This window comes from Gracilinanus agilis, chromosome 3 (genome assembly GCF_016433145.1).
Source record: "Gracilinanus agilis isolate LMUSP501 chromosome 3, AgileGrace, whole genome shotgun sequence".
Lineage (NCBI taxonomy): Eukaryota > Metazoa > Chordata > Mammalia > Didelphimorphia > Didelphidae > Gracilinanus > Gracilinanus agilis.
Window position 1 is genome coordinate 497,393,724 of NC_058132.1, and position 20,979 is coordinate 497,414,702.

General features: G+C 41.3%; 1 protein-coding gene across 1 annotated transcript; it reads left to right on the forward strand.

Annotated features, from left to right (window-relative positions):
* The first annotated feature begins 230 nt into the window (after positions 1-230).
* GPR45 (G protein-coupled receptor 45) lies at positions 231-1,355 on the forward strand. The gene has a single exon (XM_044667056.1). It carries the CDS (start codon positions 231-233, stop codon positions 1,353-1,355), a length of 1,125 nt encoding a protein of 374 aa, XP_044522991.1.
* Positions 1,356-20,979: the final 19,624 nt, after the last annotated feature.

Genomic DNA, 20,979 nt, shown 5'->3' on the forward strand with positions numbered 1-20,979 from the left:
TCACCAAAAAAGAATCTTGCAAGTCGATGATTTATGAATATCGTTTCCCAACTAGCCTTTCATGTAGGAAACAGAGCCTCCCCAAAGGCTTTTCTTTTCTCTATTAAGACCTAACAGAAGTCTATAGGTGTGCTACCGGACAATGCATCCAGCAAATCAAAAATGGCAACTACCATGGTGTTAATGGCAACCCTTTCCGCTCTTGTTAGCTTGCCTGGAACATTTCCTCAATGATGGCTTGCAATAGTACTCCCATGGAGACTTATGATTCCCTCTTGCTAAACATGAGCAGCCTGTCTCCAGCATCCAGATCCGTAGTTCTATCCACCCCCTTCAGGATTCTGTTGGCTCTAGTCATGATGCTGATGATTGCCATTGGGTTCCTTGGCAATGCCATCGTCTGCCTCATCGTGTACCAGAAGCCCGCCATGCGCTCAGCCATCAATCTGCTCCTGGCCACCTTGGCCTTCTCCGATATCATGCTGTCTTTGTGCTGTATGCCTTTCACGGCGGTCACCATGATCACTGTGAACTGGCACTTTGGAGCCTACTTCTGCCGCTTTTCAGCCATGCTCTATTGGTTTTTCGTCTTGGAAGGCGTCGCCATCTTACTCATCATCAGCGTGGATCGGTTCCTCATCATAGTCCAGCGCCAGGACAAACTGAATCCCCGCAGGGCCAAGATGATGATCGCTGCCTCCTGGGCTCTCTCATTCTGCATTTCTTTCCCCTCCCTGGTGGGCTGGACTTTCGTAGAAGTCCCTACGCGGGCCCCTCAGTGCGTGCTGGGTTACACGGAGTTCCTAGCAGACAGGGCTTATGCCGTGATACTGGTGGTGACGGTTTTCTTTGTGCCATTTAGCATTATGCTTTATTCCTACCTCTGTATCCTAAACACCGTGCGCAGGAACGCCATCAGGGTCCATAACCACGCGGAGAGCCTTGGCCTGAGTCGGGAGAGCAAGCTGGGGCTCGTGGGTCTCCCCAGGTCATACCCCCTGAACGTCGACATGAGCTTCAAAACAAGAGCCTTCTCCACCATCTTGATCCTCTTCATTGGCTTCTCCTTCTGTTGGCTGCCTCATACCATATATAGTCTCATGTCTGTGTTCAGCCGCAAGTTTTACTACAGCTCTTCTTTCTACATCACCAGTACCTACGTTCTGTGGCTCAGTTACCTCAAGTCCGTCTTCAACCCTGTCATCTACTGCTGGAGAATCAAGAAATTCCGTGAAGCTTGCGTGGAGTTTCTTCCCAAAACGTTCAAGATCCTGCCCAAAGTGCCAGGACGGACGACGAGGAGAATCCAGCCGAGCACTATCTATGTCTGCAGTGAGCATCAGTCAGCAGTTTAGGGAGGAGCTGTCGGAAAAGACTCAGCAAAAGTTCTGGTCCTGGAAAGGAATTTCGCTCTTGCTCTCGGTATTGAATGGCGCTAAAAGGTTGGTCGCCTTATTATGTACTAAGTCTTCATTAGCTATTCAGCTAGATGACCCTCTGCCCCAAATTGGAGCAGGATACAATGTTCAACCATTTTAATTCAAGAAATCCTTCCTGAATACATACTATCTAGAAGAAATTGCAGTAGATGCAGAAGAGAGGATGCAGATCATTTTGTGGTACAACAGAAAGAGTCCTGGATCTGAAAAAGAGGACTTGGATTCTGATTTTACCAGCCTGTTGCAAAAGTCTGGACCCCAATTTCCTCATCTAGAAAATTATAGAGGGCTTGAAGAAGATGACCTTCAAGATCCCATCCAGTTCTAAATCTACTATTTGATTCATAAAACAGGCCTTGCTCTTAAGGAGTTTAGGATTTGATAAAAAGTCAGAGTGGATGACTCATTCATTATAATGAACTCTTCTAGAGCAGCTAGGTATCACAATGGATAAAGCACCAGACGAGTCAGGAGGACCTGGGTTCAAATGTGGGCTCAGACACTTCCTAGGTGTGCCACACTGGGCAAGTCACAGCCCTAACTGCCTAACCCTTACCGCTCTTCTTTCAACCTTAGAATCAATACTAAGGCAGATGGTAAGGGTATAAAAACAAAAAAATAACATGGTCTGATGAAAACTGCCAAATATTTTTTTAAAACAATGTGTGTGAATGTATGTATGTTTGGGAGGAAGTAGATTTTTTTGTAAAGATAGTTTAGTTTTGTTACCCTCGCCCTCTTCCTAATCCTTCCTTTTCCAGAGAAACCCATGGTGCCATAATGTAATAATATGAAAATATTCAAGGAAACCAATTGAGTCAGTATGATGTCATGGTTTTAATTTTCTTTTTAATTGCAATTTCCCTCTTTTTGTAGCACTTTTAAAATTTATACTAAGAACCAAATTTACCCAAGTCTGACATGGTATCCATTTCCAAGAGTTGCCATATTGTAAACCTTTATGACCAATACCTACGTAGTTGAGTAACATAGCCTCTAGCTTTCCACTTCGGTCAGTCAGCAAACATTTATTACTATGGCTGGGCACCATGTTAGGTACTGGGGATAAAAATACAAAGAATGAAATATTCTGTACTCAGTTCCTGATGTAAAATGGTCTTTAAAAGCATAGAGTCTATCCTAGTAAGGCACAATGGCATAGCTTCTGACTTACCTTATCTGAATACACATGTATATACCATGATGCCTTTCTTTACACTTGGTCACAAGAAAGGTATAGATAACACAGTGACCTCTTATTATGAACTTCTTATCCTCATGGAGTAAACTCAGTTTACCTTCTATGTCTTCTGCACTCGTCTTTTTCTCCCCTTCCTCCTTCTTCTGAGCTCCCATTCTTCTCCCCCCTCTTTTTTCTACTGTTTCCTTTTAAACAAAAGAATCCTTTTATTCATTAATTCATCCAACAAAAAGAAATCATATTTCTTAGTTTTTCAGTGTTTTTTTCTGCCTTTTAGGAGTGGAAGGGTAGTAGTCATGTATGAGTTGCTTCCTTTTCCATTCTCCCTCTTCAGTTTTTGAGGCTGTTGGTGTCTAGGACAATGTCTTTCAAGAGCACAAAATTTACTTTGGGGTAAGAATTGCTGCTTCTAAGGAGAGGAACTTCTTAGACTAGAGTGTTCACTTCTGCCCTCTTCCTACCTCCATCTATGAGTGTTCCTCTGTTTTCTAGGTTGCCCTTCGCCTAGGTAACCTACTCTTCAGAAGCCCAAGCACATCTCGGGGCCCTGGCCAGTTACTTGCTTTTTGTCTATTGGTCCTTCATGCTGATGATCCCTCTGTAATATGTGGCAGGATTGATCATTCCAAGTTTTGCCAGGAGGCATTTGGTAAAGCTTTCCTTTGCTTGGATTATAGGGACATGAGTCCCATTTACAGGTTCAGGTTCAGGTTTAGTCTAAACAGAATATTTAAGATAAAATTTCCTACCTAGATATGACACATGCTTGCTTGGTGACCTTGCAGCATTTATATAACTTCTCTACACATCAGTTTTCTAATTTGTTAAATGAACTAGATGATCTCTTCAAGTGCTAAAATTCTGTGATTCAATGGGTCAAAATCTCACATGAATTCTAAGTTAGATGGATCTCAGAATAATCATAGCCCAGAATTAGCTCTATAATTAAGAAAGCTAAAGCTGAGTTTACATTTCAATTTCTGTCCTAAAATCTTGCTAAGGAATATAGTCTAATCCTTTTTGTTTTCTTCTGTGAATAAAGAACATGCAGAGAAACATTGATCCTTGGCCATCTCCTCATTCTACATATCAATCTTTCCCATAAAGTATTTTAAAGTATTTCATTTAGTCTCATCTATTTAAACAAGATTCATCATGAAAATGAGTTGATGCTTTTTATCACATTAATATCCATATGCAGAAAGAGAAAATACAAAGTCCCATTTGCAATGGAGAATTGCCCTATGAAGTATTCAAACCAAATCAACTCTATTTTTGTCCTGAATGCCAACATAGTATTGGATATCAAAAAGCTGCTGCTTTTTGATGGGGGCTTAAGAATTCAGCCTAGTTGTTCAGGAAGTGTCAGAAGACAGAATGGATGCACATTTCATATCTGTCCCCAAGAACTAGACAATTGCTTCTTTAAATGAATGATCTTGGGGTCACCTCGGTAGCACAGTGCATAGAGTGGCAGGCTTGGGGAGGGCCTAGGTTCAAATCTGAACTCAGACACTTCATAGCTGTATAACCCTGGGCAAGTCACTTAACCCCAGTTGCCTAGCTCTGTTGTGAGGAAGATTACTTAATTATTATTTAGGAGACCTAGCAGCCAGGGCTAGAGAATTCTAAATGGAATGGGGAAGCAGGAAGTGTGGCCTCTCTCTCTGAGACAGACTACATGGTGGTTGGGACAAGTTGTAACTGATCCTGGGAGACCTCAGAGGAAGTGGAGTTTGCACCCAGAATTCCTGCTATCCAGAAGGAAGACTGTCATCTATTTGTGGGAGATTTTGGTAGAGACTATTAATCCCAACCTGAGTTGCAGGTTAACTTGGGCTGGGTTAGCTCCCAGAATCTACCCACCTGGAAGAGTACAGCAGGTGGTCCTGGAAGAGCTGCAACATCGCTGGAGTGTGTCAGGACTCTGCTGTGAGAATACCCACTTGCTGTTCTTCTGTCTTAGAATTGATTTTAAGACAGAAGGAAAGGGTTTAAAAGAGAGAGAGACAGAGAGACAGAGACAGAAAGACACAGACACACAGAGACAGAGACAGAGACAGAGACAGAGACAGAGACAGAGAGAGTGTTCCTGGTGATAACCTCAGATGAAATATGGATATTTGGGAAAAGGGTTTAATTTCCCCAGGCTGGAAAGAAGGTTTAATTTCCCCAGGTTATATCCAACAGTGTTGCGTGGTTTATGGTTGAATATTATTAAAAGTAATGTGTATGTCTCAAAGAAATCATCTTGTATGTGTCCTAAATAAAGTATTACTGTCCTGTGGTCATTTTAAGGCTGTGTTGTTAATTCCAAGCAAACACCAAAACAAAACTGTTCCCCAAATCTAACTCTGGGGTGTAGGTCCAATCCAAATGATGTTGGACGTTATATCAGCACTTTAACATTTCCCAACAATTTGTAATTTCAGAATGCTGATAAACAACAGATTACAGTGAAGCTGAGAAAAATGGGAAGGAAAGAATAGTGGGAAAGTACTGAACTTGGAGTCAGAGGATCTAGGTTTAAATCTGGATCTTCCATTTACTATTGTATGACTTTGGGCAAGTTGGTTCATAGTTTCCTCACTTACGAAGACAGAAGAATGGGCTACATGGCCTCTAAGATTTCTTTCAGATCCAAAACTGTTTCTATGAAACTAATATCCAGCAGTCTAGGTAGCACAATGGAGAGAGCACTGAGCCAGGAGAAGGGAAGATCTAAGTTCAAATCCAGTCTCCAACATTTACTAGCTGTGTGACCACTTATCCTTTATCTGCCTCCGCTTCCTCAACCATAAAGTGGAGCTCATACTAGCAACTACTTCCTGTGGTTTCATCAAATGAGACATTTGCAAAGTACTCTGAAAAGCACCTGGCATGCAGTAGGTACTAAATAAATCCTTCCTGTGCCATTTCCCTCACTACACCAGGGAATAACATAGCATTTGTCAGGTGCAGTACAGAAAGGATTCCTTTTGTGTATGGATTAGAATCCCAGTGATGGGCAAACTTTTTAAAGAGGGGGCCAAAGGAAAGGAAATGCTCATCTGTCAGTCTGTTTCTAAGGCAACTCTTTCGAAGTTTAATTGTATTGTATCCTACTCATTGTATTCGTCAGATTAGGAATGTCACAATAGAACTTTTCAGGGGGCTGCATCTGGCCTGAGGGCCCTAATTTGCCCATCACTGGATTAGACTAAATGGTTGTACAGAATCCTTCAGTTTCTCAAATTTTGTGATTCTGTTCAATATAGACTGAATTTCTGTGCATTCACCACAGTGGCAACACAGTGAAAGAGTAGAAAAATTTCGAGTCAGAGAACCTGGGTTCAGACATCAACTCCATCATTCATTATACCTGTGTGGCCTTAGATAAGTCACTCACTGGTCCCTCAGCTGTAAAATGCCTGGGACAATGAGACAAAACACTGGGAGTTCTCCAGCACTTCCTCTCCACACTGTGGGCACCTCCAACCCATGCCTCTCTTACCAACAAAGGCCAGGTCCCTTTGTGGAAGAAAACCTATAAAAAATGGATTGGATTTTCTTTAGAAAAGCTGGTTCTGAAGAAAAAGAGCCACATTTCATGCTTACCACTATCAATAATTGCTTCAGCCAAGCAATCCCTCTTTCTTCCTGCCCTCCTACCACTTCCCTTTGCAGGATGGAAGAGAACATGATGTTCCTGAGAACAACAGCGATGTCAGATGATGCCAATCCTTCAGTATGAGCCAGCTGTGGCCAGAGCACAGCGAGATTTTTCCTAATTAGCCTGTCAGGAACAGGAAGAACTAAGTTATCTGTATGAACAGTACTTCAGATGTGCCTGGGAATCTTACATTCTGCGTTTTCCAAACCGATGGGCAGGCGATGGTCCCACTGCCAGAATTCTTTCTTGAAGGAACTTTGGCCAATAGTGTTGGACTCTTTGAGCACAAGTGAGCAAGAAGCTAGGCATGCAGTTCTGAGTGTTTTGCTCTGACTCCCAAACTGCCACTTATTGTCATCGGGTCATTGACTGACCTTCTTCCTCTTTCTTCCTCCTCTAATATTTATCTCTAAAGAAAAAAAATATAATAGATGCTTATGGGTTATTTTCATTTTTTATTTTCAAGTCTTTTTCAAAAGCTAGACTGAGCAATTATTACTAAGGATGCATTGTCTGCTTATTCTCCTTTCATTGCGTTCCTTTCTCATTTTCTCAGTCTCTTGGACACCTCCATGCCATGTTCCTTGCTGTGGCATTTTGCTGAGATAAAATACTTTAAAAAAAAAACACAAAACAAAACTCTATTGAACAATGAAAAAAGACTTAGACCTTCATCAAGGAAGTCAGTGCCCCCAAAAAAACCAATAGACATTTTTAAAAAGTAAAGAGGGCAGGGGGAAGCCAGGCGACTCAGTGTTTTGAAAACCAGACCTGCAGATGGGAGGTCCTGGGTTCAAATTTGAATTTGATACTTCCTACCTGTGTGATCCTGGGCAAGACACAACCCCCACTGCCTAGCCTTTAATGCTCTTCTGTCTTGGAACCAATACACAGTATTGATTCTAAGAAGGAGGGTTAGGGTTTTAAAAAAAAAAAAAAAAGGAAAGAGGGCAGCTAAGAAAATATTCTTGTTTTCATTTCTCTCCCTCTCCATCTTTTCCTCACTCCCTCATAAACAGAAACATAGATTTTAATATCCCCAGTACCCAAGTGACTTGTGGCCAGCAAGTTAGACTTCTGGGGGAAGGACAATTCCCATTTCAGATTAGGTCCCTCAATCTGGCAGGATGATTTGTATTGGGAAGAGTGTGGACTATAGTGTCCCAGAAATTTAGCATAGGAACAGACACTCCTTGTGCAACAAATAGAACATTTCTGGCAAGTCTTTGTCATTACTCTCCCTTAGGAGAGTCCCCAATCCCTTGAGGTGTCGATTCCACTTTTGAGATAACTAATTATTAAGCAGTTACATTGAAGCTTAAGTTGTTTTTTTTTTAATATCCCTCCTGCTAGATTCCTAGCATGTTTTTCTTGACAAGTAGAAGGCTCAACTGGAAACAAAACCTCTAGGAAACCAATTCACCTCATACTGTCCATACTGACACTTCACAAACTCAAAGAGCCAGCCACCCAGCATATATATATCCATGGTGATTAGGGGGCTAGCCCACCCTCAAAAGGATTAGGAGGCAAATTTATTCAGCTAAAAATATATAGCTAAAAATTTTAGCCTTGTTTTCTGCCTCCTTCTACTGGTCCCTACCTCTTCTCCCCCCCTAACAGAGGTCCCTTCTATTCCCCTTCACTCACCCTTTCAGTATGAAGGAGAACCAGAGTAACAGGGCAAGACAGAATGTCTAAAAAATATTCACCTCCATATTGGAGGTGTTGAAGAGCACCAATGACATCTTGGGATGCTGTCCTGACTCGTGCAGGAATTGGATTAAAGCAGTGATTCCCAAAGTGGGCGCTATCGCCCCCTGGTGGTTGCTGCAGCAATCTAGGGAGGCGTGATAACCACAGGTGCATTTATCTTTCCTATTAATTGCTATTAAAATTTTTTAAAAAATTAATTTCCAGGGGTGCTAAGTAATATTTTTTCTGGAAAGGGGGAGGTAGGCCAAAAAAGTTTGGGAACCACTGGGTTAAAATGAGGAAGAGTCGAACAAAGGCATCAGCCTCACTCTTTCTTCCAGAGTCATTGGAGTCCCTGGGTAAGACAAAAGTCAGGACAATTGGTGATGGCCCAGGATGCAGAGGATGACTTTGGGGGTTTCCATGTCTGACCAAGCTCTAAGCACTCCACAACACCTACTTCAGTCGCCTTCATGGCCCTTGAAACTCATTGTTCTCATCTGCCCATTCCACCAGGGGAGCGTACATATGCGTGGGTAGACCTCCCCTGAAGTTACTGATGGCTTTGAGACCTATCTGTTGCTCTCAGTTACCCGTGTACCCCAGGACACTCAGGTTTAGCCTGCTTTATGGTGGTGTGGCCCCTGTGCATGCCACAGCTTCTTGGAATCACAGGTGAGAGTTGAGTGTCAGATGGATGCCAAAGGTGGATGCACAGCCCTGAAAAGGGCATTGAAGGAACACTGTGAGCTTGTTTGTTTGTTTAAATAAACCCTTATCTTCAATCTCAAAATTAATACTGTGTATGGATTCCAAGACAAAAGAACAGTAAAAGCTAGGCAACAGGGGTTAAGTGACTTGCTCAGGGTCACACAGCCAGGAAGCATCTGAAGCCACATTTGAGCCTCAGGAGCTCCGGTCTCTACCCTTGGCTTTCGGTCTACAGAGCTACCTCACTGTAAGCTTCAAAAGAAGCTAGAGAATCTTTTTTTTTTTTTTAGCCAAATAGGCTTGACCTATGAAAGCTGCCCAATCTTAGTCCTAGGAGGTCATTTTAGACCAAGTCCCTCATTTTCCAAGTAAAAGTTTAAACTTTCACTTTCATTCAAACTTCTGTGCGAGATCAGAGATCAACGGGAACCTTGTCCAATGAACAGACTTTGGAGTGATGGCATCCATGTTTGAGCTGCAATACTGACAAATCAAGGATATTTGTCGAGGGAACTCTGAAATAACCCACTGCAGCTGAACTGATATGGGATGCTCACAATACCAGCTTTTTCTCTGGGGGGGGAAAAATAGGACTGGTAGTGCCACCTGCTGGAAACAATGGAGAACTGCACTGGGCATTGGATGCTAAGAGACCCAGGAGGCAACAACTCTCCTGGGTGCCATACCTAGCACGGATATGAGTGACTGCGGCTAGGCAGATCTCTGAGGAAAGAAGTCTTATTGACTGGCGTCAGTATTATTCTGCAGCTCTAATAAAAGCCCATTATTTAGTTTCTTCAACCTTAAACAGCCTTCTTTTTTTCTTAGAGCTTTGTGAATTTTACGAGGGGAGTTGGCCACAAAACGTGGGCTCTCATAAAGAAGACCCTGTATTTTCTGGGTTGGGACCATGAGTCAGGGAGAGGAGAAATCCCCCAAAAGGGCTCAAGCCATTCGTGACATGGGAAAAATTCCCAGCCAAGTTATATACGCAAAAAGCTAAATGACCTAAGCATGAAGGAAAAGTCCAAGCAAAGGACTGTAACAGTTTTCAGCTGGGGTAAAGAGGGAGGGAAGAGAGCTCACAGAAAAGATAGTAGCTGAAATGGTTTCTGGAGGGAAAGTGGAGACGTCTGCAGACGGAGGGGAAGGAAAGGTCCTTCCAGGAATGGAGAAGAGGCAGCAGCATGGAGATAGGAGAGGGCAGGACAAGAAGGAGGGCTGGAATATAGCCTTGTTTGGCTGGAATGTGGACTACTTTAAGGGGAATAATATGGCATGGGTTGGAGCCACGGTCTGTAGGGCCTTGAATGAAAAGATTAGGAGCTTAAACTTCACTAGAAATAGAAAACCACTGAAGGTTTTGGTTTGGGTTTTGGTTTTTAGTAGAAAAGTGATGACACCAATAATAATTCATTTCTATAGCACTTCAAGATTTATAATGCACTTTCCTCATAATAATTTTATGAAGTGAACAGTGTATTATTATTTCATTTTTACAAATGAAGAAACTGAGGCCCAAATAAGGCAAGGAATATGCCCAGGGTCACACAGCTAGTAAATAATCTAGTAAATATTAGAGCTAGGTTAGTGTTCATCCAACCAACCATGCTACCCAGATCAGAGAGTTATGTTAGGAAATTTATTTGGGTAATCATAGTAGAGTGGATAGTAGATAGTGGCCTGTCCTCGAAGTGAATTAGATCTAATTTCAAATTATGCCTTGGAAACTTGAAAACTGGACAAGTCACTTAACTTCTATGAGCCTTCATTTCCTCACCTATAAAATGGGGGGGGGGTGAACTTTATGACATTTAAAGTCCCTGCCAGTAGACTCAGATGATACCAGAAAAGAGAGTGAGGTTAATGACTTTCGGATTTTAGTTTGGAGAAGCCTACTAGCAGAAAGATAGGAAAAGGACTACTGTAGTAGTTTAGGTGAAAAAAGATGAGAACCTGACTTAGAGTGATTGCAGTGGAAATAGAGAGAAGTCTAATGAGCGATATTGAAACAAAATGCAAAATGTATAGGGAGAAAAATGACTGCCTTGAGTAGCTTTTGTTGTTTAGTCATGTCTAACTATTTATGACCCCATTTGGAGTTTTCATGGCAAATATACTGGAGTGGTTTTCCATTTCCTTCTCTAATTCATTTTTTACCGATGAGGAAACTGAGGCAAACAGAGTTTAGTGACTTGCCATGGGTCACACAACTAATAAGTATCTAAAATCAGATTTAAACTGAGGTCCTCCTGACTCCAAGCCACAAATCACAGAAATTGGAAGCTGGAAGAGATCTAAGAAATTATTTAATCCAGGGGTTTTTAACATGGGGTCCATGAATTTAAAATTTTATATTATAATTATTGTATTTTAATATCTGCTATGCCACATAGTTGCCCTCTGAGTTGCTGAATTGCCTCTTGAGATCTACCTAACAAGTTGTAGATGTCACCTGGTGATAGTTCAGGAAGATTCCATGAAAGAGATGAATATTGAGCAAGTCTAAGGAATGGGGGGAAACTATATTTAGTGGGTCATGAGGGAGAGGAGGAATTCCAGGTAGTCAGAACTAGCATCATAGGGAAGAAGTAGCAAGTCCTGTGGGAATGACAGTGAAGTTTGCTCAGAGCAACAATTCCAATAGAGGGAGATAAGATATTTAGGTAAATTGGTGGGGGTAGCCAAGATCAAAATGGCAGAATCCCAGTAAGAATCCCAACTTCTACACGAAGTCTTTCCTGGTCCCCTTTAATGCTAGTGTCTCCCTTCTAAGATTAGTTCTAATATAATATAATTGTATATAATTGTATAGAACATGTTTATAAATAGTTGTTGGTTTCCTCATTAGATGGTTAACTCCTCGAAGGCAAGAACTGTTTTTTGTTTCCTTCTATATCCCTAGCATTTAGCACAGGGCCTGGCACATCAAAGTTGCTTAATAAATGTTGATTGATAGAAGATCTTAGACCCCAGAGTCAGTTTTTATTCAAAAGGCAATTGGGAGCCACTGCATAGGTTTTACTTTAAAAAACCCTTATCCTGTCTTAGAATCAGTACTGTGTATCAGTTCCAAGGCAGAAGAGCAGTATTGGCTAGGCAATGGGGGTTAAGTGACTTGCCCAGGGTCACACAGTTAGAAAGTGTCTGAGGCCAGATTTGAACTTTGAACCCAGGACCTCTGCTCTCTACACCTGGCTGTCAATCCACTGAGTCACCTAGCTGTGCCCCCTCCACTGCATAGTTTTAAGAATAGCTGCCTTAAGGCTGGCCAATATGGCAGCAAAGGAAAGTGATCATGCCTTTTGACTGGAGCATCAACTGGATTTAAGGGAGGCACAAAGTCATCAGCTTCACTCTCTTTTCTGGAATCATCCAAGTCAACCAGCAAGACAAAAGTCAAGATGGCGGACAATGGCTCAGATGATCAGTTTCTCTGATGAGTTACCCATCTGTAAACACTCCCCAGAGCCTTGCTTCAGTGGCTTCATGGCCATTGGAACAATTGTTCTCATCTACCCACTCTGCTGGGGGAAGAGTTTCCAGTCTGGAGTAGACATTCCTCTAACACATCAATAGGTTTAAGGTCTGTCAGTCACCTTCAACCTGGGCTAGCCCGCCTGCTGAGGATGTGGCTGCTGTGCCCAGCACAGCTTCCTGGAGCCACAGGTGAGAGCTGGCTGGCAGGTGGGCACCAAAGGAGGGAAGCAGCCCTGAGAAAGGCTCTGCAACCCCTCACAGTAGAGCTGCTAGTCTTCCCCAAACATCACACACAGAGATACTGAAAGTACAATAAAGCCTTGATTAAATTGAATGCTTTAGAGCATGAGGTATTCAGAAATGTGTTTTCTACCAAATCACAGAAACGGGAAGCTGGAAGAGATATTTGAAATCATTTAACCGAGGGGTTCTTAATCCAGGGTCCACGAATTTTAAAATCTATATTCTAATTACTGTATTTTAACATCATTTGTATCTTTTTGTAATCCTGTCTATTTTGTTAGTGCATTTAAAAACATTACATCAGACTGACAAACGGATCCATGAAAAAAAATCCTAAGAATTCCTTAATTTAGTTGAGTCCTCTCATTATACATCCCTAAGGCCCAAGTAAATTAAATGAAATGCCCAAGGTCACACAAGTAATTAGAGGCAAAATCTGGATTAAAACCTAATTTTTCTAACTCACTAATCCTTTGCTAATGCCTTTGCTACTGAAAATCCTCAAAAATATGTTAGTCTAATGGCAACTAGGTAGTCTGGTGGATAGAATGCCAGGCCTGGAGTTGGAAGGACCTGGTTCAAATGTGACCTCAGATACTTCTTAGCTGTATGACCCTAGGCAAGTCAGGGTTTAAAAAAAAAAGGAATTGATACTAAAACAGAAGATTAGGATTTAATATATATAAGTGATATATATTAAATAATAAATGATACTTAATTTAATAATAAAATTTAATAAATAATTTAGATTATTAAATAATATATTAAATCCTTACCTTCTGTCCTAGTATCAATTCCTTATTTTTTAATGATTTTTTATGATATATATTACATAATATATTTTCTAATACATATTATACAATATATTTTATAATATATAATATATAATTTTCCCCCTTAGAAAGTGTAATGGGATGAGCATAATTTAACCTAAATGATTCTAAGCTGCTTTCCAGACATCAGTTGGCAAATATTTATTAAACATCTATGGGCCAGGCACTGTGCTAAGTGAGCCCTGAGGACACAAGGAAAGGCCAACAATAGTCTCTGCTTCCAAGGCACTCCTGAGTCTAACACAAACAACTATTTGCAAACATGCTATCTACAGAAACAAATTAGAGTTAATCAGAGAGGGCAGGCACTAACATGAAGGAAAGGCTTCTTATAGAACTGGGGTTTTAACTGGAATTTTAAGGAAGCCAGAGAAAATGGGACATAGAGATGAGTAGTCCTCTATCAAACAATTCTATCATCTATCTCAGAGATTTCCAAAGTGGGCACTACCACCCCTGGTGGGTGCTGCAGCGATCAAAGAGGGCAGTGATGGCCACAGGTGCATTTATCTTTCCTATTAATTGCTATTAAAATTTTTTAAAAAGTAATTTCCAGGGAGCTAAGTAATATTTTTTCTGGAAAGGGAGCAGTAGGCCAAAAAAGTTTGGGAACCACTGGTCTATCTTTATGAGAAAGATTTTACGATACCTCTTAGGCAATACTCTGATGAAAACTGATCATCATTTTGAATAATGATGGTGTAGATATGAGTTATACGTTATACAAGTTTAGGGGAATGTCTACTAAGGCCAGGATCTATCTCTAAGTGGACCAAAGAATTTAGAGATGGAAAAGCTCTAAATGGACCATGTTGCCTAACTTCTTCATATTTACCATTTGGAAAACATTCATAAATCTCCCATGTGAACTCACTATCTTTTCATTTCTCCTGTGAGAGAGACAGAGACAGAGAGGAGAGAGTCAGAGAGAAAGAAAGAGAGAGAGGAGAGGGACAGAGAGAGAAAGAAAGAGACAGAGAGAGAGAGGAGAGAGAGAAAAAAAGAGAGAGACAGAGAGGAGAAAGAGAGAGACAGAGAGGAGAGAGACAGAGATAGAGAAAGAAAGAGAGACAGAGAGAGGAGAGACAGAGACAGAAAAAGAGAGATATAGACAGAGAAGAGAGAGACAGAGAGAGAAAGAGAGACAAAGAGCAGGAGAGAGACAGAGAGAGAAGGAGATGGAGATGGAGACAAGAGGGGAGGGGGAAGAAGAAACAGAAACAGAAAGACTAAAGTGACAGAGGGGAGGGGAGGAGGAGGGAGGAGAGAGAAGGAGATAAAAGAGAGAGACAGAGACTGAGAGAAGAGGGAGGGAAAAAGACAGAGAGAGAGAGAGAGAGAGAGAGAGAGAGAGAGAGAGAGAGAGAGAGAGAGAGAGAGAGAGAGAGAGAGAGAGATCTGGTCTTAAAGTAAAAAGATTTGGGTTCTCATCCTGCCTCTGACAGTTTCTTGCTTGGATAACTGCTAGGAGAGTCACTTGTCCTCTGTGTTCTAGTGAACTGTAAGGTTATAAATTGGAAGGTACCTACCTACATTGGTGGAAGGAATTTTCAATACCAGTGAAATCACAGACCCCTTCCCTATCCCTATCCTTCTCAAAGTAGGAGCTAAAGTTTTCATTGTACCCACTAAATAGTCACATACTCATTTTGCTCATCCGTTTATAAACTCAACCCTAATGAAAGAGAATATGATTGTTCCTTTCCTTTCAAGATCTGTCCCCAATTTCCTGAGAACCTTAGACAAATCAATATTTCTCTTTCTCTGGCTCAGTTTCTTTGTCTGAAAACTGATGGTAGTTTGAGGTGTCTCCTTGAGATCTAATCTCAGAACACTCCGCATTTCAGGGGCTGTAAAAATTTGCCAAATTAACCCTAAATGTGATTGTCTCAATGAATGAGAACTGACATGTCCCTAGCCAGGCAGACGTGGGCTGGAGGCAATTTCAGATCCATTTTTTGGCTTAAAGGGATATTTTTAATCAATGTGAACCTGGGGCAATAAATTCCAAGTAAATCACTAACCATTTTGAGCAGAACCCAGAGATGAACGAGGGTAATTTACCAATTGGGTAATTCTCTCATTTACTCTGCATCCCAAGAAGAGTGAATTTGCCTCCTCAAGGCAAATCACTTACTGGCAGAGAATCTTTCCCATCCCCGGTGGTAGTAGATTCTAGCCCATTAGACACATTCTGGACACTCTTGTTCCAGGTTTGAAAGGGCCTCCATTCAGTGTCAGCTGCTTCAGAGCAGGCAGGGTTTTTTTTTCCCTACTATTTATATAAACACAAAATATCTGAAAATTGCACCATTAAACAAGCATTGAACATGAATGGAAAATTGGCACTGTCCCCACTCATCTCCAATATCAAATTGCATGAAATTACAGTTATGATGTCAGATATGATAATGGGTTTACAACAGCGTTTGCTACATGTTGGTATATCAACACCTCCAAGTGCAATTAGAGAACCCTTAATGTTGTCTGCTCCAGGCTAGATTACCCCAGGACACAGCCCTGCTGTGCAGGTGCAGAAATGCATTAGCTAATTCACCAGCAGCAAGGTTCTTCCACAGCAATGGAAGCAGGTGCTTCCTGGGGAAGACTTGGGGCCCTCTTGATTTGATGAAACATTGTTCATCCCTGGAGGAACTGAGAAATGTCTTTTCTTCTCTTCCACCACCTGCAGAAAGCGATGTAGTGTGGCTTCATGGAAAGGGGGAGTGAGAGAATCTGAGCTCCAGGTCCCCCTCTGCCATTAACCAACTGGGACTTTGGGTACGTGTCTGAGGCTCAGTTTCCCCAGGTGGAAAACTAAAATGTTTGGGGTTATCAACCTGGGATATACATACCACTAGGGGGTATGAGGGGATTGTCAAGGGGCTACAGGGTTTATTGTTATTCCATCGCTTCAATCTTATCTGATTCTTTGTGATGCCATTTTGGAATTTTCTTATCAAAGATACTGGGATGGTTTGCCATTTCCTTCTCCAGCTCACTTTACAGATGAGGAAACTGAGGCAAACAGGGTTAAGTGACTTACCCAGGGTCGCCCAGCAAGTAAGTATCCGAGGCTGAATTTGAACTCAGGAAGATGAGTCCTGATTCTAGGCCTGGCACTTTTTCTACTATACCACCAAACTGAAAAGTACTGGGATGATTTTGATTGATTATTATCATTAAAGTCTATGTAAAGGCTTCTCATGAGTAACCACATTAATAATAATAATAGTTGACATCCATAAAGCACTTTAACATCTGAAAAAACATTTTAAATAATCTCATTTAATTTTCATAACACTTCTAAGGGGTCCAATAGTATTGAGAAAACCAAGAACTATGTGCCATGACAGGTTAAATGACTTACCCAGTCGATTGGGGATATGATTGGGGATGTAGACAGACTCTAAGTGTTCATCCTAATGAAAATATCAATTATATGGAAATAGGTCTTGATCAATGACACATGTAAAACCCAGTGGAATTGCACATTGGTTATGGGAGGGGGGGTGAGAGAAAAACATGAATCATGTAACCATGGAAAAATTTTCTTAATTCATCAATGAAATAAATTTTTTTAAAAATTAACAAAATAAAAAATAAATGACTTACCCAGGGTCAACCAGTTTGTAAGAGTCCTAGGAATTATACTATGAACCTCCCCAGGCTCTCCAGGATGCTTGCTTGCCATTCTATCCTGTTGCCTCTCCAGTAACACAACCATCTTTATTTTTCCAGTAGTCAAAAAATGGAGTAGTACTGCTATACTAGCAAAAAAAAGTGGTAGAATGACATGGATGTTCAGAACATGTTTATTATATCAGAGGCTGAGAAAACCAAGCCCCCTTCACTGCCTCATTTCAAACAACAGCAAAGGAAAAAGCTACCCAAGAGTTACTTAAGAATGATTCTAAGCAGGGCAGCAATTGAGAGCCAGACTTAGAGGCAGGAGGTCCTAGGTTCAAATTTGGCCTCAGATATGTCCCAGGTGTGTGACCCTGGGCAAGTCACTTGACCCCCATTGCCCAGCCCTTATTGCTCTTCTGCCTTGGAACCAATACACAGTATTGATTCCAAGACAAAAGATAAGGGTTATTTTAAAAAAAAAAAAAAAAAAAAAAGAATTGTTCTAAGGAAGCAGCTAGGTAGCTTAGTGGATGGAGGGCTAGGTCTGGAGTTGGGAGGACCTGGATTCAAATCTGACCTTAGACACTTCCTAGTTGTGTGACCCTAGACAAATCATTTAATCCCATTTGTCCAGCCCTTGCTGTTTTTCTGTCTTAGAATTGATACTGACAGAAGGTAAGAGTTTTTTTTAAAAAGAGTGGTTCTAAGTTAATGGCTAGTGTGTCAGTCAATCAATCCATCAACATTTATTTAAGTATTTACTATGTGTCAGGCATTGTGCTAAGCACCAGGAATAAAAAAAATAAGAAGCAAAAGACAGTCCTCAAGGAGTTTAAGCTAAAGGAGAAGGCAACAAGCCAAGGGAAGCTATATACCGGATTAAGAAAGGAAATGATTTAAAGAGGGAAAGCACAGGAATTAAGAGCAGTTAGGGAATGTTTTTTATGGAAGATATTTTAGTTGAGACTTAAATATATATCACACAGTGATTCAGAATTGTCCTTTTGGTTTTTCCCAGAATGTTTCTGATAGAGGTAAACAAGGGCAAGATTAGAAATTAGAAAGTTTTATTTTGTGTACTCAGTTGTCCACATAAATAGATATGGGCTGTAAGAGGGAAAGGGCTGTAAGAAGTCAGCTAGAGAGAAGTCAAGGACCCCAGCAGTTCTGGGTGTGTCACTTTTCCTCACTTAAAATACTGAAGTTTCTGGCATTTGATAAGGCTTTTAGGAGGGGCAGCTAGATGGCACAGGGGATAGAGTACCAGACCTGAAGAGAGGAAGACTCTTTTTCCTGATTTTAAATCTGGGCTCAAATACTAACTAGCAGTGTCACTCTAGGCAAATTGCTTAACCCTGTTTGCCTCAGTTTTCTCATCTCTAAAATGAGCTGGAGAAGGAAATGGCCAACCATCCCAGTATCTTTGCCAAGAAAATACCAAACGGGGTTGTGAAGAGTTGGACATGACTAAACAACAACAAAAAAGCTTTAAGGATTTGCCTTGGATCATTTTTGTCAGTCAGTCAAGAAGCATCTATTGAACATTTATGAATTACCAAGTACAATAATTACTACTCTAAAGTGCTAGGGATAGAAAGATAAAAAAAAAAAAGTACTTAATGCCTTCAAAGAGATCAGATTTTAATTGGGTAGACAATATGCAAAAAACTGTACATATGAGATATATAAAGAGTGTAAAAGGAAGGTAATCTCAGAAGGAAGGCACTAGCAATGAGAACAAGAGTTGTTATTCCATCCTTTTTTGAAAAAGACCAATGGCATCAGGGTGAGTGATATTTTAACTTGCTTGTAAATTGGATTTAAGCAAGGCAGAATTTCACAGTTGTCAGCTTTATTCCTTCTTCCAAAATCATTCAAGTCCAGTGGCAAAACAAAAGTCAGGATGACTAGTGATGGCCCTGGTTGCATTGGATGAACTTGGCATCTTCAACGTCTGGCCAAGTCTAAGATCTCCACAACTCCTGCTTCAGCTGCCTTCATAGCTATTGGAAAAAAATTGTTCTTGTCCATCCATTCTGCTAGGGGAAGTCTTCTGCTTGGGAAAGACATCCCCCTAACTCATTAACAGGTTTGTAAGTTACCTGAAATCACACTTAAGCTAGTTTATCCTGTCTGCCAAGATGGTTTTACCAGGGGGTGGTGGTTGCACAGGTTAAAGCTTCTTGGAGCCACAGGTGAGAGTTGGGTGAAGGTGGACACCAAAGAGCAGTCCTGAAAAGGACTGAGCAAGCTCTTGCACCAGAGGTGCTGGTACTCTGAATACCCCATAAACTGGGGAGGAAGGACATAAGGTGGGGAGGTAGGGAAAGTCCTCCTTTAAGAGGTATAATTTGTTTGGAGCAAAAATGAGAATAGGAAAAAATGGAGATTGTTCTGACATCAATATATTTGTCTTCCCCCTCATTTTTCTTGTCATTCACTTTGTTGCTCCTTCCCCTTCCCTCTGATGGTGGCTTCCTAAAAGGCTAGATCTCAAAGCATCTCAGTCTCTTTTCACATTAGGCAATTCACACTCTTTCACTAGGTTCACCAACCTAGGTTTCTGCCCTAATTGACTATGGAATTTTGAACTGGTCCCAGCAGGATGTTATGTGCCTTCTCTTGGGCTTGGCTGAGTGCCTCACCACTCTCCCATACATGCATGGTGTCCTGCCTGTCCCATTCTCTCTGTTCCTTAGTTCTCTGGCCCAGTACCAGCAATGTTGGTTCTTCTGGGTTGTAGCCCCTGTTAGACTTTTGCTTGTGAAGTGGTGTGGTCAGGCTGATTGCCAAGGCCAGGACAAACTTCCACAGCCTGGAGCCAGGGTCTCTACTGCATGGAAAGAGGAAGGAGGAATGGGGGGTCAGGGTGTATTTTGTTGTTAACCTGTTTTGAGTCCTTGGGTCTGCTTGTACGTACAGTCTTGTTGCTAGTGGCATTGGAGATTAAGGAGATGTGCTAAGTGAGCCCAGGGTCACCAAGTATCATTTTTCCTCTTTTGGGGGGGATTTTGGGTGCCCAGGACCATGGAAACAGGTAGAGTTGCTTTATTTATAGTGCATAATTTCTGTTTTGGCCAGATTGAGAATATGGAGATCAAAGAAAATGTCTAGTCCACCATCTTGTTGCTCACAGGACTGCTTCAATATATTTCTGCTGTAGATTAAGTTTTTCTGTGTGTTTTTGTTCCTGTCTATTTACCACCCTAAAAACCAAGTCTGAGATGTGAGTCACTATTAATCTAAATGATGAGGAAATGCTTCCCTAATGGCAGTACTTGACAGTTCTTTCAAAAAGAAGGGAATGTTCTTTGTTCTTCTAGAAAGCCTACACCCTAGGGAAATGTGAGTACCTGATGCCTAGAAATTTATACGGAACTATCTTTAAAAAATCACAGAATGAGATCCAGGCAGAATGCCTTTCGGCTTGCAAGCCTGATCTCCTATGGCCAGGAAGCTTATTAAATCAGTCTATGCAGGGTACCACCATCCCTCGCTGCCGCAGGAACTCTTCTTAGGCATTTCCTACTCTGTGCCCAGAAGGAGGGCTGTTTATTTCACTTCTTAGGAGGAAATCAAAAGCAGGCTTCATTAATTTGAGTGGCCTGTCTCCCAACAACGTGTTAACAAGCATTTTAGATGGTACTAAAAGCCATTTAACTTTTTTTTAAAAGGTGAAAGGACTCCTGGTCCATATGGTCTTTACTGACATACATTTTCATTTTAAATGCTAAGGTTGACAGATTTGCTCAGAGTAAATGAGGTGTTAGTTAATATCTAATTACTCTCTATACCAGTCACAGCCCATTTAACTGATTCAGATACCAGCCTTTGCCTCTACCACCAGACACATTTAAAACTTTAATTGACATGCTTGCTCTCTCATCACATTGGACTTCCTTGCTGTCCTGAAAATTCACAGCCACTCTCGAGCCTGTGTAACTTGGGATGGAAGGAGAAAAGGGTCAGGAAGGTGCTGGGTTGGAATCCTCCCTCTGACATAATCTGTGTAAATTGGGACAAGTCACCCAACCTTCCTGAGCCTTGGTTTCCTCCTCTATAAAAGGATAACATTGAACTAGACCTCTAACATTG

What these genes read in the sequence shown, in the direction of transcription:
- GPR45 (XM_044667056.1), top strand. Translation starts at nt 231, where the DNA reads ATGATGGCTTGCAATAGTACTCCCATGGAGACTTATGATTCCCTCTTG.